Source organism: Schistocerca gregaria, chromosome 1, assembly GCF_023897955.1.
Source record: "Schistocerca gregaria isolate iqSchGreg1 chromosome 1, iqSchGreg1.2, whole genome shotgun sequence".
Lineage (NCBI taxonomy): Eukaryota > Metazoa > Arthropoda > Insecta > Orthoptera > Acrididae > Schistocerca > Schistocerca gregaria.
Window position 1 is genome coordinate 1042898890 of NC_064920.1, and position 17667 is coordinate 1042916556.

The 17667-nt window shown below is 39.5% G+C and overlaps 1 protein-coding gene across 1 annotated transcript in view; it reads right to left on the reverse strand.

The window, feature by feature from the left end:
• Positions 1-6578: 6578 nt before the first annotated feature.
• Positions 6579-17667, reverse strand: part of LOC126280462 (loricrin-like) — a 52228-nt gene continuing 41139 nt past the window's right edge. The window contains exon 5 of the mRNA XM_049979768.1: positions 6579-6829. Within this exon, the coding sequence (XP_049835725.1) occupies positions 6814-6829 (16 nt within the window). The 3' untranslated portion in view covers positions 6579-6813. The remainder of the gene's footprint in view (positions 6830-17667) is intronic.

The following is a 17667-nucleotide window of genomic DNA, read 5'->3' on the forward strand; positions in this document are numbered from 1 at the left end:
TTACTGCTGCGTTAATGGCTGCTATAGCCGTTATTGTAACATCATTTGAGATGCAGAAAAATTTCGGTATTTTCGTCATTTCCAGTGTTCGGAGGTTTTAAAATGATTGCCAGTGTTGTAATCCTATTAAAGACACATTTTTCTTTTCACATCAACTATAGTATATCCAATAAGTAAGGGCAAGAAAATCAGTGCTAGAGTATCTCTTTCACTTTGGACAGCCTGTTTGGGAAGTTCAGGTTCTGTGATAACTGTATTATTGGTACTGAAAGTTTAATAATATGCAAAACTAGAGAAATAGAAAATGCATGTGTCACAGCAGAGGTGCGTGGTAGTTTATTTTCCAGTGTCCTATTGTCAACCGAAAGTGCGTGAGCATGCAAATAAAATAAAAGATCCTGTTATTTCTTAAGACTTGTCGCTGGTTTCTATTTTCGGATGCTGTTACTTGTTCATCTGATTCTATTCAGTTTTTCAGTTTTAAGTTCCTAATAATTCGTTTTTCACTCATGTGTGGTGCTTCCAGTAATAAACAATTACGATAGTTTGAATGTCTTCTCACAGTTATTTATAGTTTCATTACCAGTCACAAATTACAGCTACTGACTGTCAAAAAATACGTAAAGTCTTTATTGCCATTGAAATAATTCATAGAGCATACCTGTGATACGGGCCAAGATTTAGACTATTGTGATGAAGCACCTCTTTCGATACTTCCTTTTCTACTCAATATTTAGTTACTGTTTTAGTAACGAAACACGAAATGTGAAACACGCATTATGAAAGATTATAATACCTTGAAGTACTTAGACATTTTCCATTTTCCGTTTTTGCTTATAAATTATGAGAACGAATTTTGTGAGTTACAATGTGTAAACATATAATGTAGAAAAGATAGTTATTCTATTAATTTCACTTTAAAAGTGAATGGAAGCATCATTCTGAGGAGAATTTGTATCTGTAAACAACGTAATTTGCATTTATTTCAGTCATTCAGTTGATAACGAATGTCACAGACACTCACCAGATTTTATTTATCAAACAAAGGAAACTCCAAGTAAACATATCAAAAACGTAGGAAAAGATATATTTAAACCTACCGTAAAGATGTGATGTCAAGTCGCAGACAGGCACAATTAAGTGACAGGTATACAAAGCTTCAGGCCACAGCCCTCATGAGAAAAAGAGAAACAGTCACTATCCACTCACACAAGCAAGTACGAATCATGCAACCCCCGTAGCTCGGGCCAGAATGCATTTTGTTTTTAAATGAAATTCAGAACGTACGGTTTTGACTTGCAGACTGACGGGTTTCTTTCTTTGGAAAGTTGGCTGTTGCATTTGCGTATTTGAGTATTTAATTTGCTACTTTCGCTGTTAAGTCTTTTTACCTAGGTTAACTCCAAAGATACATTTCTCTACCCAGCTTATCGATAGCAAACTTGTCACCTTTGGACAGTCTGTGAGGTGTAGAGGAAATATGCTTAGCGTTCAGTCTGACCCGACCTATCAGGTCACTGCCCACCTCGCTAGCAATTCTGGGTCGCGAGTTTCAATAAACACTTTGCATCCTGGTGTGCTTGGAATAAAACTTATTTCGGAGTCTGATGCCGCACGTTGCTCTTTGTAGTATAATGTAGCGCGATTTGTAGTTTGGCTTGTGCAGTACGTTGTAAGTCGTTTACAGAGAACGTTTGGCTCACGCATAATTATTGTCTCGATTCACATGTTGATGTTACCGAAACTTACATTATTTTGACGCGCATTTCACATGACAAGTAGACATCCAGTATTTGTGTCTTTTTGCGGAGATTATATTTCGAGGTCCTGAATTTTGCTGTTATTAAATCATCCGAATGGTAGAACAGTAACTTTCGTCACGCTCACCAACAGTGACCATTTCTAATGCTTTGTGGCTCGTAGCGATGTTGCTTTTTTGATTTTGGAATTCTGTGGAACGTGTTTTCTGAGAACTAATATTACAGATGCCATTGCTATTTAAATACTTTTGTGAAATCAGTTCTCTTATTTTAACTACAGGTATTCTTTAGTATAAGTATTAAGGAGAGTTCGTGCCGACTCGCACTAGGCAGTCAGCGTAAGATCACTCACGTGAAATGTGTTACTTTCATTCAGCAATTGGTTAATATTCAGTTGCAGTAAGAAATCAATAAACATCAAAATTAGCATCAGCTACTGTCAACAGTGTACTTCACGTTTTTTGCATGATTTTTAAGCGTGAAAGGTAAGTGTAGGTGTTGACGCAGCAGGCACGGCCGCAGCTATTTGTTGTAAGCAGACTGTGGTTTACTCGACGTCTCGCATTTGTGACCTATTACGTGATCTGTTATCGCCACAGCACTGCGCGGGTCTATTAGCACCGTTGCATTACACACTTTCATACTTGGTGAGATATTTGCTAGTCCTACTCAGATTCAGTCAAATTCAATTTTTTTTGCTACACCTATCAAAAAATAGTTGGGTGAATTCGTAAATTATGCACTCTCTGTCTAGGCAATGACCTGCAAAATGTTTGGTCAAATGGGTTATTAGTTTGTTTCATGGGTCTAAACATTATATATGTGGTCGCATTTTTCTTAATTAAGGTCACGTTCGGACTTACTTTCATAGATAATCCGTAACCTTAAGCTTCTGTCTTTGTATCTATTTTTACTCTGCTTCTCTCAAGTCTTGACCATTCACCATTCGGGTATTGCCTATAACCATCAAATTCTGTAAAATTTCTTTGTTTTGCCCTTAAATATAAATAATTTAGTGCTATTTCCATTTGGTCCTTAACAAGAGAATTTTGTCTTTGTTTTCTCCTGGAGAAATATCTTAAGGACAAACATGTTATTCTTCTCTGCGAAATTAACCAACCTCTGTCATTTATGATATCGCATCCTAGGTATCCTAATGAAGAATCCTTCTTCAGTTTTAGTCCTACATTCGAATTACAATCTCCTGTTATAGAGTCGTTGTGGAATTTGCTATCATTTATCAGTTTCTGGAACTGTTCAAATAGATTGACTGCTTCCAGAGGCACATTGACTCGCTCGCTAACTAGGCTGCAGCCTCGGGGATCGTACCAAAAAAGTTTAAAATACAAAAAAAATCGTTGTTTCGAAATTGTGAAGCGACTAATCTTACAATCGTAGAAAATGTAGAAGTAGTTTATTTATATGGACATAATCGGCTGAATTTTTCAGTGTACAGCTGTAGTGATTTAATTAAGCATTTACCTCTCAGAAGCAACGCTCCCTCGCTTCTAATTGCCGGTGGCGGCATCCGCTCCAAGTCAAGAATTTCAGTTGTCAAAATCGCTAACACCTTTCATTTATATAATTTTGGGAGTTTGAAGTGAGTTCGATTCCACAGAAAGTCGATTTTTCCGTGCATCGTTTTCGAATTGGGATGCACAGATGTTTTTACCTCTTAAGCTCTTGACGCTGGAGGAAACCATTTCTGGACGACTTAATTCGCCAGCAAGATATTAAGGGATATACACAATACTCCTTAAAACCCGCAACGTCTGACAAAGAGTTCAGTCAATCTTGCTGGCGTGGCAAGGTTATCCGACAGCTGTGATAGTTTTAAACTCAAAAAATGAATAAATATTTTTAAGGAAACAATAAATGTGTTTTTATGGAGACGTTTTCTGTTCTCAGGAGATACAGCCTTATAGTTGCACTGTCCATGCTGGTGGAGACGTGTGCATCTTCATATGACACTTTAAAGGTGGCTTGGATAACATGGTCTGTATTTTTTCCTAGTATTTTGAAATACAATAACGAGAAAAAAACTTTAATAGGAACCGAAATGAAATTTTAACCAAGTAAATACTGTACTGTGACCTTAATGTAAAAAAGAAAATACTATGAAATTCCTCACTCAACGCCCCCACCCCTCCTTCCTCATGAATCATGAACCTTGCCGTTGATGGGGAGGTTTGCATTCCTCAGCGATGGAGGTGACCGAACCGTGCCATAGATGCAAACACAACAGCACAACAGAGGGGTATCTGTTGAGAGGCCAGACAAACGTGTGATTCCTGAAGAGGGGCAGCAGCATTTTCAGTAGTTACAGGTGCAACATTCTGGATGACTGACTCAACTGGCCTTGTAACTTCAAGCAAAACAGCATTGTTATGCTGGTACTGCAAACGGCTGAAAGTCAGGGGAAACTACACCGTAATTTTTCCCGACGGCATGTAGCTTTACTGCGTGGTTAAATGATGATGGCTTCCTCTTGGGTAAAATATTTCGGAGGTAAAATAGTCCCCCATTCGGATCTCTGGGCGGGCACTGCCCAGGAGGACGTCGTTATCAGGAGAAACAAATCGGCGTTCTACGGATCGGAGCGTCGAACGTCATATCCCTTAATCGGGCAGGTAGGTTGGAAAATTAAAAAACGGAAATGTATAGGTTAAAGTTGCATATTATGGAAATTAGTGAAGTTCGGTGGCGGGAGGAACAAGACTTCTGGTCTGGAGAAAGAGGATTATAAATACAAAATCAAATAGGGGTAATTCAGGAGTAGGTTTAATAATGAATAAAAAGTAGGGACGCAGATAACTTAGAACAAACAGCATAGTGAACGGATTATTGTAGCCAATATAGACTCGAAGAGCAAGCCTAGCACAGTCTTAAAAGGTAATATGTCAACTAGCTCCGCAGATGGTGAAGAGATTGAAAAAAATTTTTGATGGTTTTAAATAAATTAGATAGTTAAGGGAGACGAAAATTTAATAGTAATGGGGGAGTGGAATTCGACTGTAGGAAAAGGATAGAAAGGAAAAGTGGTAGGTGAATATGGAGTAGGTGTAAGAAACGACAAAGCCGCCTGGTAGAATCCAGGGAGAAGAAATAAAAACCTTGAGATTTGGCGATGACATTGTAATTCTGTCAGAGACAGCAAAGGACTTGGAAGAGCAACTGAACGGTATGGACAGTGTTTTGAAACGAGCACATAACATGAACATCAAGGAAAGCGAAACAAGGGTAATGGGATGTGTTTGAATTAAATCAGATGATGCTGAGGGGATCAGATTAGGAAGTGAGACACTTAAATTAGTAGATGAGTTTTGCTGTTTGGGAAGCAAATTAACTGATGAGGGTCGAAGTAGAGAGGATATAAAATATAGGCTTGCAATGGCAAGTAATGCGTTTCTGAAGAAGAGAAATTTGTTAGGAAGTCTTTTCTGAAAGTATTTGTATGGAGGGTAGCCATGTATGGAAGTGAAACAGGAAAGATAGACAGTTTAGACAAGAAGAGAATAGAAGAATAGAAGCTTTTGAAATGTGGTGCTAAAGAAGAATGCTGAAGATTAGATGGTAAGGCGATGTAACTATTGAGGGGGTACGGAATAGAATTGGGGAGAAGAAGAATTTGTGGCACAACTTGACTAGAAGAAGAGATCGGTTGGTAGGACACGTTCTGAGGCATCAAGGGATCGCGAATTTAGCACTGGAGGGAGGCGTCGAGGGTAAAATTCGTAGAGGTATACCAAGAGATGAATATAGTAAGAAGATTCATAAGGGTCTACGTTGCAGTAGTTACTACGAGATGAAGAAGCTAGCACAGGATAGAGTAGCGTGGAGAACTGCATCAAATGTCTTTGGACTGAAGACCAAAACAACAACGACAACAACATGTCTAATTTTTATTTTAGGTAGGCTGTACTTCCACACCATTTAAAATAAGAGGTCAAAAAAATCGGTACACGGATCACTTTCCAATAGAGCTGCCAAGTGTTCGTACCGAAAACGTCATTACATTTGGTCACTGAGTCACGCGCAGTACATTTGGTCGAGGGAGTTGTGAACTTTGAATCAACACGTATGTTTCCCAGTATATATTTATTCCTCATAAAGCGACGCTGCAACAGCTGCCCGGCATAAACGTCAAGACTGAACACGGCTATGCCTCCTGATTTCCCAACCCTCGTGGCTCCCTCAGTCCTAACTAGGATGTAATTAATGGTTCTCCTACTGTTCTTCTACGAAACACGTTTTTCAATCCATTGCAAATCGCTATGTTGTTTGAAATAATTGGTTGCTTAAAGCACTGACATTATTTGAAATGATTTGGTTTTGTTCCTTTTGACGATTTATTGCGAAATATCCATTTGCTATGAAGCACTTAGAAAACATTCATTTGTCACGGTATGCAAAAGCCTGCTGTTGTGGTACAGCCCATGAAAATAGTTGTACCCTCACAAGACGATATGTTCACTTAATGCTATGCTAAATGAATGTTTTTTTTTTTAATTTAAAGACATATATTTCCATTACAAAAGTTATACAAACATTGGTCTTAATTTTTACTATTACCAATGACTTTCCAGTTTTCAGAATTTATTAAATGTGAATCAGTTTCAACACGACAATTTCTAATTTATCACCAAATACCAAATACGTATGGCTCATGTGAACATTAATAATGGTACGTCATTAGTTACTCTGTAACAGTGTGTGCTTGGGTCTGTCCTTTTATAAGTGTACTTTTAACACTTGGCTAGAACGCAGTTGCAATATGTTCACTTATGTCATATATCCCACTGAACACGCTCACAGAGGTATTTTTTATGGCGAAATTTTTATTGTTTTACAGAACCTTGTTCGATTTTCTGTTTGTGGAAGGAGACACTATGAATAATGAGTGTTCGTAATATGTTAAACACACTAGAACCACGACACACGTACAAAGTGTCAGCCAGATATAACAAGATGAAAAACTTTAGCCGAGAGCAGAACGTTGGCAGACAGTTACTCGTAGCGTCGAGGCGATCTGCTCCTGAGTGGTGTCGACGCCTCATTTTCTTCGACCCCTGGAACAATAGGAGAAAAATATATTTCATTATCGCTATTTAGTTTGATCGTATATGTTCCGCAATAACTTATGAAATGAGAGTGTAATACGACTGCATTTGATAGAGAGAGTGTTGTTATTTCTTCATTAACAGTTTTTGCGCCTGTCACTCTTTGTGATGAAAGACCGGTTCCCATATGTCCTTGGGGGTTGGTGACTGCAACTAAACTAAACTCAGTCCAAATAGACTTCGGAAGACCCAACCGTGCCAACCCATAGTCCTCAGTCGGTAGGCGTCACGGGGTGCAGATAAGGAGGGTATGTGGTCAGCACACACTCTCCTAGGCGTTGTCAGCTTTCGTGACCAAACCGCTGCTTCTTAGTCAAGTAGCTTCTCAATTGATCTCAGAAGAGATGGGTGCACTAGACTTGCAAACAGCGCTCGGCAGACGCGGACGGTCACTCATCCAAGTTCTAGCCAAGCCCGACAGCTTCGGTGATCTGACGGGAATATGCCTCACTGCTGACCGGTGTCTGAAGCTGGACAGTATTGACGTGGCGTTCAAGGTCCGACGGATTGGTTTTGCTCATGATATTTACGTTGCAAAGATGTTTCCAAACCCTTACATGTATGTTCCCATATTAGACGTGTTAATCCTGTTTAGTGTCAGACTAACTGTGTTTAGTATTTATGAAGGTATTTATGTACTTTTTTGTGAATGTTTTCAAACGCACTGTGAGTGCATTAGTTATTATGGACTGAATCCATCTCTCATACTCATTTGCCCTAAGCTTCTACCAGCATGTCCAACTTCCCAGACCATTCTACAAGCTTTCACACCACAACTTCAATCGCCTTCCCCTCTGAGACTATGGCAACATCTCACAAATCTACCCCACCTGACAGTCATTATCTGCCCTGATCCCTCCTCCAAAATGAGGGCCTAGACCTATTCTTTTCCGACGTAAACTCAAAACTACTCACCTCGAAACACCTAAATTCCATCCATTAACTTTTTCTTATGTAGACATGTCGTTCGCTTTCTGCTACAAAGAATTATTTCGGCGATATTGCTGACGATGCCACCTCATAATGAATATTAAACGTGTCTGAAAATGGTTGTGTAACTGCAATAAAGTTAAATCGCAATTTTCATTGTTTTCACAATCGCTGCTACTCTTTCGGCACTTTGTTTGAAATTTGTAATCTTACTAATAAACGACGGAAAATACACTGTTGTTCAGTAAAATGACAGCACTTTTAATGCGTCATGCAGCAAACATCAAAAAAGACAAGATGCGTACTACATGCTTGGATATGCAAATGTCTACGTTACATTCTCGAACATAACGTGACTTCGAAGACAGGGCACAGAGGCATGCCTTAATATGTCAGAAATGAAATGGATTTTTTTTTTGTCATCAGTCTACAGACTGGTTTGATGCGGCCCGCCACGAATTCCTTTCCTGTGCTAACCTCTTCATCTCAGAGTAGCACTTGCAACCTACGTCCTCAATTATTTGCTTGACGTATTCCAATCTCTGTCTTCCTCTACAGTTTTTGCCCTCTACAGCTCCCTCTAGTACCATGAAAGTCATTCCCGCATGTCTTAGCAGATGTCCTATCATCCTGTCCCTTCTCCTTATCAGTGTTTTCCACATATTCCTTTCCTCTGCGATTCTGCGTAGAACCTCCTCATTCCTTACCTTATCAGTCCACCAAATTTTCAACATTCGTCTATAGCACCACATCTCAAATGCTTCGATTCTCTTCTGTTCCGGTTTTCGCACAGTCCATGTTTCACTACCATACAATGCTGTACTCCAGACGTACATCCTCAGAAATTTCTTCCTCAAATTAAGGCCGGTATTTGATATTAGTAGACTTCTCTTGGCCAGAGATGCCTTTTTTGCCATAGCGAGTCTGCTTTTGATGTCCTCCTTGCTCCCTCCGTCATTGGTTATTTTACTGACTAGGTAGCAGAATTCCTTAACTTCTTTGACTTCGTGACCATCAATCCTGATGTTAAGTTTCTCGCTGTTCTCATTTCTACTACTTCTCCTTACCTTCGTCTTTCTCCGATTTACTCTCAAACCATACTGTGTACTCATTAGACTGTTCATTCCGTTCAGCAGATCATTTAATTCTTCTTCACTTTCACTCAGGATAGCAATGTCATCAGCGAATCGTATCATTGATATCCTTTCACCTTGTATTTTAATTCCACTCCTGAACCTTTCTTTTATTTCCATCATTGCTTCCTCGATGTACAGATTGAAGAGTAGGGGCGAAAGGCTACAGCCTTGTCTTACTCCCTTCTTAATACGAGCACTTCGTTCTTGATCGTCCACTCTTATTATGCCCTTTTTGTTGTTGTACGTATTGTATATGATCCGTCTCGCCCTATAGCTTACCCCTACTTTTTTTCAGAATCTTGAACAGCTTGCAACATTTTATATTGTCGAACGCTTTTTCCAGGTCGACAAATCCTATGAACGTGTCTTGATTTTTCTTTAGCCTTGCTTCCATTATTAGCCGTAACGTCAGAATTGCCTCTCTCGTGCCTTTACTTTTCCTAAAGCCAAACTGATCGTCACCTAGCGCATTCTCAATTTTCTTTTCCATTCTTCTGTATATTATTCTTGTAAGCAGCTACAATGCATGAGCTGTTAAACTGATTGTGCGATAATGCTCGCACTTGTCAGCTCTTGCCGTCTTCGGAATTGTGTGGATGATGCTTTACCGAAAGTCAGATGGTATGTCGCCAGTCTCATATATTCTACACACCAACGTGAATAGTCGTTTTGTTGCCACTTCCACTAATGATTTTAGAAATTCTGATGGAATGTTATCTATCCCTTCTGCCTTATTTGACCGTAAGTCCTCCAAAGCTCTTTTAAATTACGATTCTAATACTGGATCCTCTATCTCTTCTAAATCGACTCCTGTTTCTTCTTCTTTCATATCAGACAAATCTTCACCCTCATAGAGGCTTTCAATGTATTCTTTCCACCTATTTGCTCTCTCCTCTGCATTTAACAGTGGAATTTCCGTTGCACTCTTAATGTTACCACCGTTGCTTTTAATGTCACCAAAGGTTGTTTTGACTTTCCTGTATGCTGAGTCTGTCCTTCCGACAATCATATCTTTTTCGATGTCTTCACATTTTACTGCGGCCATTTCGTTTTAGCTTCGCTGCACTTCCTATTTATTTCATTCCTCAGCGAGTTGTATTTCTGAATTCCTGATTTTCCCGGAACATGTTTGTGCTTCCTCCTTTCATCAATCAAATGAAGTATTTCTTCTGTTACCCTTGGTTTCTTCGCAGCTACCTTCTTTGTACCTTTGTGTTCCTTCCCAACTTCTGTGATGGCCCTTTTTAGAGACGTCCATTCCTCTTCAACTGTGTTGCCTACTGCGCTATTCCTTATTGCTATATCTATTGATTATGCAGACCCAAAGTGATCGTGGTTTGCACACAGTGGCACCACGCACCACCAAATCGGGTTCTGAGCCTATGAAAAATGTAACGTGATAACGTTCGTTCTTTGCAGAGCCCCCAAACTCAGATACGTCTATCGTGATGCTATATGCATAATTGGGGCTCGTCTGAAAAGACGCCAGTTTCTTACCACTGTGCCGAGTCTTACGATTGGGGGAACCACAGTCGGCAAACCTCTTTCACACTCTGCCTCCTGTTGTATCAACTGAAGCCACAACAATGCTCACCATGCTGTCAGACCGTGGTGTTCATTTAGTCGTCGCTTTTTCCTTTTGTAACTTGTCTAGCAGTAAACAAAGCCATTTCCTGATTGAATGTTTGTGACGTGGCTGGACGACCCTGCACTGTCGAGTGACCATTATATGTCTCCTAACTGGTGCTTGTCACATGGAGATGCTGAGGTCTGGTATGGTGTTGAATATGGTATTCTAAAACACAGTGATTCTTTATTCACATTACAATCGTCGCATCTTAAACAATGATCAATGCGTGCAGCACTGTCGCAGAATGTCAGGCCACAATCCTACTACTGTCGAATTTTGACAGGCACTGGGTGACGTTTCTCCTTCTGACATGTGGCGTAACACAATTTTCTCACAAGCAGCCGACATTTATATCTGATTTCTGAATCGTAAAATTAGCAACCAACATTCAAGTGAGCTATCTGAATGAGAAAATTACTGTCTACTTTCACCTTATATACTTTGCGTGGTTGTGTTGAATTGATAGTTCACTTTCTCACGACCACAGAACAGAGAAGAAATAAGTGGACAACTGAGAGAAGAGGATGCAGAGATAAGTTAAAATTTGTTTGATCACACAGAAGAAAAATTGCATAAATATCAAATTTTTATATGTGTACAGTCATCCGAGGAATTCCGTGTAGCAACAAACAGTTCGTATTGTGGAACTGAGGCAGAATTGTTTCAAATTACAGGTACTGACACTTAGTTTTATATGTAGGATGTTAGCTAAGCAGCAGAGACAGAGTCTGAATCACTGCTTAATAAGGGAGAAACGCATGCACACGCACACGCACACACACACGCACACACACACATTAAATCAACATTAAAATTAAATGGTGGTTTTAAGGCGTTATCATTCTTAAAAGACCACAGTTGTAGTCATGGTGAGTTAAGTTTGTCTATATTATTTCCTTAGAAATACTAATTTTTTATTCTCTAAACCTGCTAAAGAGAACATCATCACAATTGATGATGGGTGTGATCAAAAGTGGCATGAGTAATATTAATTCAAATGAAGTCTGATTATTTCTTATAAAAATGACTAAGTTCTATCAATAGAGTGTTTATACACATGAGAGCAGATTAAATGTCACACACCAAAAATTATTGAAAGAGATTGGGAAAGTTAGAATGAGATTAAACTAGAGGTGTACCGCATTAAAAAACAAAGTTGAGGGCTCCATGATTGTCTGATTTGGATAGCCGCGATCGTTCTTCGAACAAAAATATGGCATTTCAGTCTTTGATCGATATTGTTTTATTTTCAATAACGTAGTTTTGTAGGTAGTTATGACAGCGAACCAATAGCTCTGTACTGACAGGTTACTCTGTAACTGCAATATATGACCTGAAGATGGGCAGATTGCCTGAAACCGGTTATTTAAAATAAAAAAATTGCGATCAAAGTCTGAAATGCCATATTTTTATTTAGGGCTACAGTTGGAAGCTGCATGTACAGGAGCATGAGATATACAAATTTACTGGTATACTCATTCCAGTCATAGGGAGCGTGAGCTATTAAAAGTGCTAAGACTAAATAATTGTATTGTTAATGACAAGCGAACGATATGAGAATAGAAATGGCAATGAAGTCCCATGCTTCTCGACAGATCACAGGGGAACGATATGGGAGACCTGCACCATGTACTAGGCAAGGTCCTAATGGAGGATGAATGGGGATGAATGATGATGATGACACAACAACACCAAGTCATCTTGGGGTAGATGAAAATCCCTGACCCCATCGGCAATCGAACCCGGAACCCCACACTCGGGATGAAAGAATGCTACCATGAGACTACAAGCTGTGGACAGTATGGGAATATTATTAGAAAAATATCAACAGTGCCATAGGATACAAATATTTGAGTGAGTAACGAAGAAACTACATTCAAAATCATAGTTAGAATGGGTATCGAAGTATTGATAATAGATATCATAGGTCAAATTTAAAATATGAGTGGGGTAGTTAAAAATTACTATCAAAGTATATAAAATTTTATCCTCTCAGAAAGAGCAGAAAAATAATCAGTGACAGTAAAATTATTAATTAAAAACGGAAAAATGATCATTCCCCATGGTCTGTTATGTTTGAGAAAATGCTATGAACACTGGACAGCTGAATAAAATTGTAATTCATATAGACAAGTACCACCTTGAAGGGAACTGGGAGAACTATGAAAGCTCTGTAGTACTTACATTATCAAATTATACAGTGTCTGATGAACAAAGATCTAAAATTTCTTTATGTATTTTAATGAGCTACCCTAATCTACAACATACATTTCGCCTGTTTACTTGTGAACGTGTGAGGACACCAGTAATTTCATACAACAGGTAGGGAATGATAGGTACAGAAATTGATGGAGGGTGAAGGTAGTTGATGTAATTATGAAAGTGTCACCCCTGCAACATCTTTTTCTGTAATGAAACCAACTACTAAAGTGAAAACTTTTGTAAATGCAATCTATAGGTATCTGAATTATCATTTATGTGTATGCTAATACAAGAGATTCTTTATATGACTGCACAGAATGAGATGGAGTAGAAACTTTGGTGAGATACCCTTTGGTGAGTTTACCTGAAGTAGGCATAGTACCATGACAGATGCCATATATGTTAAATATTATCACTGGCTTAAAAATCTGGTAACTAAAACATTTTGTGTAAACCATCATATAGAAGCATGTGACTCACAGCTTAAAGTAAATAATGGTATATTTACAGATGTAACTGTGATCTCCATTGGGATGTTTCGGACTATTTCTGAAAAACTTGGTTTCCTTGGTGTACCATCTGTCAGGCACAGGGAAGCAAAGTATTGTCTGTGGGCATTTCAATGTAGATTTTCTGAAATACTGATAGGAAGAATGATCTTGAAGTATTACTCGATTCTTTCCATTTGACAACTGTAGCTGATCTCCCTACTTGGATAGTACCCAAAAAGCAGAACACTGATAGATAATATTTTCATAGACCAAGATAAATTTAATCAACAAAACATTTGTCCTGTTAAGAATGGTCTTGAAAGCTTGCAGCGGTTATACTGGTATCAGGTTTGTCAGGAACTGGATGATAATTTAAAATATAACTTACTTCATGATATGTTTTTGAGTTTTTTGAAAGCAGTTTGCCTAAGAAAATGAAACGTATATGCAAGAAACCACAGCTTTCTACAGGAATATAAAAATCTTTTGACTGGAAAATGGATCTGTATCTAAGAGCAAGAAAGAGTAATAACCCAGAAACAGTCATACATTATAAAAACTACTGTACTATATTAAGGAAAGTTATTAAAAAGGCAAGATGTATGTGTATTATGTCTGAGACTGCTAACTCTGATAATAAAATTAAAACAATTTGGAACACTGTTGAAAGTGAAAGAGGCCAGTGAAAAGCACAGGAAGACTCCATTACTATCAAACGGAATGAAAAGGTTACTAACACAAAGTCAAGGCCTGAAAGCATTTTTAATAATCCTTTTTTTATTTTGTTGAGAAAATAAGATCTACATGGACTTTAGAAAAGCAAAGCTATATACAGAAGAGGTGATATATATGCAGTTTGATAAAACTGAAAATCTATCCACCTCTCTTTCTGAGGGTAGGAAAATAATACACTCACTCTAAATAGAAGTGCACATGGAATTGGGGACCACTTCAACAAAGTACTAAGAGCTTGTTCCCAACAGATATGTATGATTCTCACTCACATTTGTAATAGCTAGCTGATAAAGGTGTTTATCCTGATACACTGAAATATGTTATTGTTAAGCCATTGTGCAAACAGGGGGTAGGTATGATTCCAACAACTACCGCTCAATCTCTCAACTGGCCACTTATCCAAAATTGATTGAAAAAGTAATGTAATCAAGAGTAACTTCACATATTTGTAAAAATGAAGTATTAACAAAATGTGGTGGTTTTCAACAAGGATTTTCAACAAAAAATCTTATATATGCATTCACTGATCATATAGTAAATGCTCTGAATAACTGAACATCATCAATTGGGATTTTCTCTGAGTTCTCAGTGGGTTTTCATTGTGTTATTCATGGGATTCAACTAGATAAGCTTGAGTATTGTGGTATGAGTGGGACTTTGCACAAATGGTTTAATTCATATTTAACTGGAAGGTGCAGAAAGCTGAAATAAACAGTTCACATAACATGCAAAACTTAGCAGATCCCTCAAACTGAGGAAGTATCACAAATGGGGTTATACAAGGTTCAGTCTTGGGTCCCTTATTCTTCTCAATATACATTAATGACTTGTCACTCTATATTCACAAAAATGTAAAGCTAGTACCCTTTACTGATAATATAAGTGTAGTAATCACACCCAACAAGGAAGAAATAACTGAGGAAATTTTAAATAATGTCATTCAGCAAATTATTAGGTGGTTCTCTGCAACTGGGCTCTTATTCAGTTTTGATAGAATAAGATGTATACAGTTCTGTGAAGTATATGACACAAAAGCTTTAAAAATATAAAGTCTGAGTAGAAGCCTGTATCAAAGGCATATTATACCAAATTATTGGGCGTATGCATTGATGAGAGACTGAACTGGAAGAAACACATTGATGATCTGCTGAAACATTTTACTTCATCTACTTATGCTGTTAGGGTTATTGCATATTTTGGTGATAAACATATATGTAAAATGGTTTACTGTGCCTCTTTTCATACACTGCTTTAGTATGGCATCATATTTGGAGATAATTCATCATTAAGGAAAAAGTATTCGCTGCACAAAAGCATGAAATCAGAATAATTCCGGGTGCCCAACCAAGAACATCTTGCAGATATTTATTTAAGGAATTATGGATACTCACAGTAGCGCTGCAGTATATATAAATATTCATCTACGAAATTTGTTATTTAATAACCCATACGAGTTCAAAAGCAATAACAATTTGCATAGCTACAATGTTAGGAGAAAGGCTGATATTCACTACTATCGGTTACATCTACCTTTGACACAGAAGGGGATTAATTATGGTGCCACAAAAATCTATGGTCACTGACCAAACAGCATTAAAATCTGATAGATAGCCAACCAACATTTAAAAGCAAATTAAAAGAATTTCTGGATGACAACACCTTCTACTCAATGGATAAATTTATACACTCCTGGAAATTGAAATAAGAACACCGTGAATTCATTGTCCCAGGATGGGGAAACTTTATTGACACATTCCTGGGGTCAGATACATCACATGATCACACTGACAGAACTACAGGCACATAGGCACAGGCAACAGAGCATGCACAATGTCGGCACTAGTACAGTGTATATCCACCTTTCGCAGCAATGCAGGCTGCTATTCTCCCATGGAGACGATCGTAGAGATGCTGAATGTAGTCCTGTGGAACGGCTTGCCATGCTATTTCCACCTGGCGCCTCAGTTGGACCAGCGTTCGTGCTGGACGTGCAGACCACGTGAGACGACGCTTCATCCAGTCCCAAACATGCTCAATGGGGGACAGATCCGGAGATCATGCTGGCCAGGGTAGTTGACTTACACCTTCTAGAGCACGTTGGGTGGCACGGGATACATGCGGACGTGCATTGTCCTGTTGGAACAGCAAGTTCCCTTGCCGGGCTAGGAATGGTAGAACGATGGGTTCGATGACGTACACTATTCAGTGTCCCCTCGACGATCACCAGAGGTGTATGGCCAGTGTAGGAGACCGCTCCCCACACCATGATGCCGGGTGTTGGCCCTATGTGCCTCGGTCGTATGCAGTCCTGATTGTGGCGCTCACCTGCACGACGCCAAACACGCAGACGACCATCATTGGCACCAAGGCAGATGCGACTCTCATCGCTGAAGACGACACGTCTCCATTCGTCCCTCCATTCACGCCTGTCGCGACACCACTGGAGGGGGGCTGCACGATGTTGGGGCGTGAGCGGAAGACGGCCTAACTGTGTGCGGGACCGTAGCCCAGCTTCATGGAGGCGATTGCGAATGGTCCTCGCCGATACCTCAGGAGCAACAGTGTCCCTAATTTGCTGGGAAGTGGCGATGCGGTCCCCTACGGCACTGCGTAGGATCCTATGGTCTTGGCGTCGCTGCGGTCCGGTCGCAGGTCGACGGGCACGTGCACCTTCTGCCGACCACTGGCGACAACATCGATGTACTGTGGAGACCTCACGCCCCACGTGTTGAGCAATTCGGCGGTACGTCCACCAGGCCTCCCGCATGCCCACTATATGCCCTCGCTCAAAGTCCGTCAACTGCACATACGGTTCACGTCCACGCTGTCGCGGCATGGTACCAGTGTTAAAGACTGCGATGGAGCTTCGTATGCCAAGACAAACTGGCTGACACTGACGGTGGCGGTGCACAAATGCTGCGCAGCTAGCGCCATTCGACGGCCAACACCGCGGTTCCTGGTGTGTCCGCTGTGCTGTGCGTGTGATCATTGCTTGTACAGCCCTCTCGCAGTGTCCGGAGCAAGTATGGTGGGTCTGACACACCAGTGTCAATGTGTTCTTTTTTACATTTCCAGGAGTGTAGATATAAATTATTAATCTCACAACTTAAAATAAAGTTTGAATTATGGCATGTAAAGAAACCTTTTTTAAACTGACAAGTTCCACATCAATTCAAAGTGTTGTATTCATAATCTATGAAACAAATATTAATGTAATCTAACCTTCAATGTTCTGGTCGAAGCCAGAAAAGGCGAGCAGATGGAAATTAAGCTTCTAACATGGAAAAGCCGATAGACTGCGCGAGAAAATGGCAATGCATTTCGTAATGATTTTCGAAGTATACAAATGGAGATGAATGAAGTTTATCATTTATTGTGATGTCTGAACATTTTAAGTGTGATGTGTGACATTACTAATGGTAGCTAGCTAAAAGCTTGACAGAATGCAGGTGAGATCCAATAGGTGTTTTGTCGAGAAACAAACGTGAAGGTGGAGCTTAGTTCAAACTGGTCTCGAGGCATACCACCAAGAGTTGCAACCAGAGTACAGAATGGTGTGGGGAGAAAACTTTTCTAGGAACAGTGAAAGCGGGTAAACCCACTGACAGGTTTAGGCGAAGAGCATGGAGTATGATGTCTGAGAAAGCTTGACTGAAAGCACAT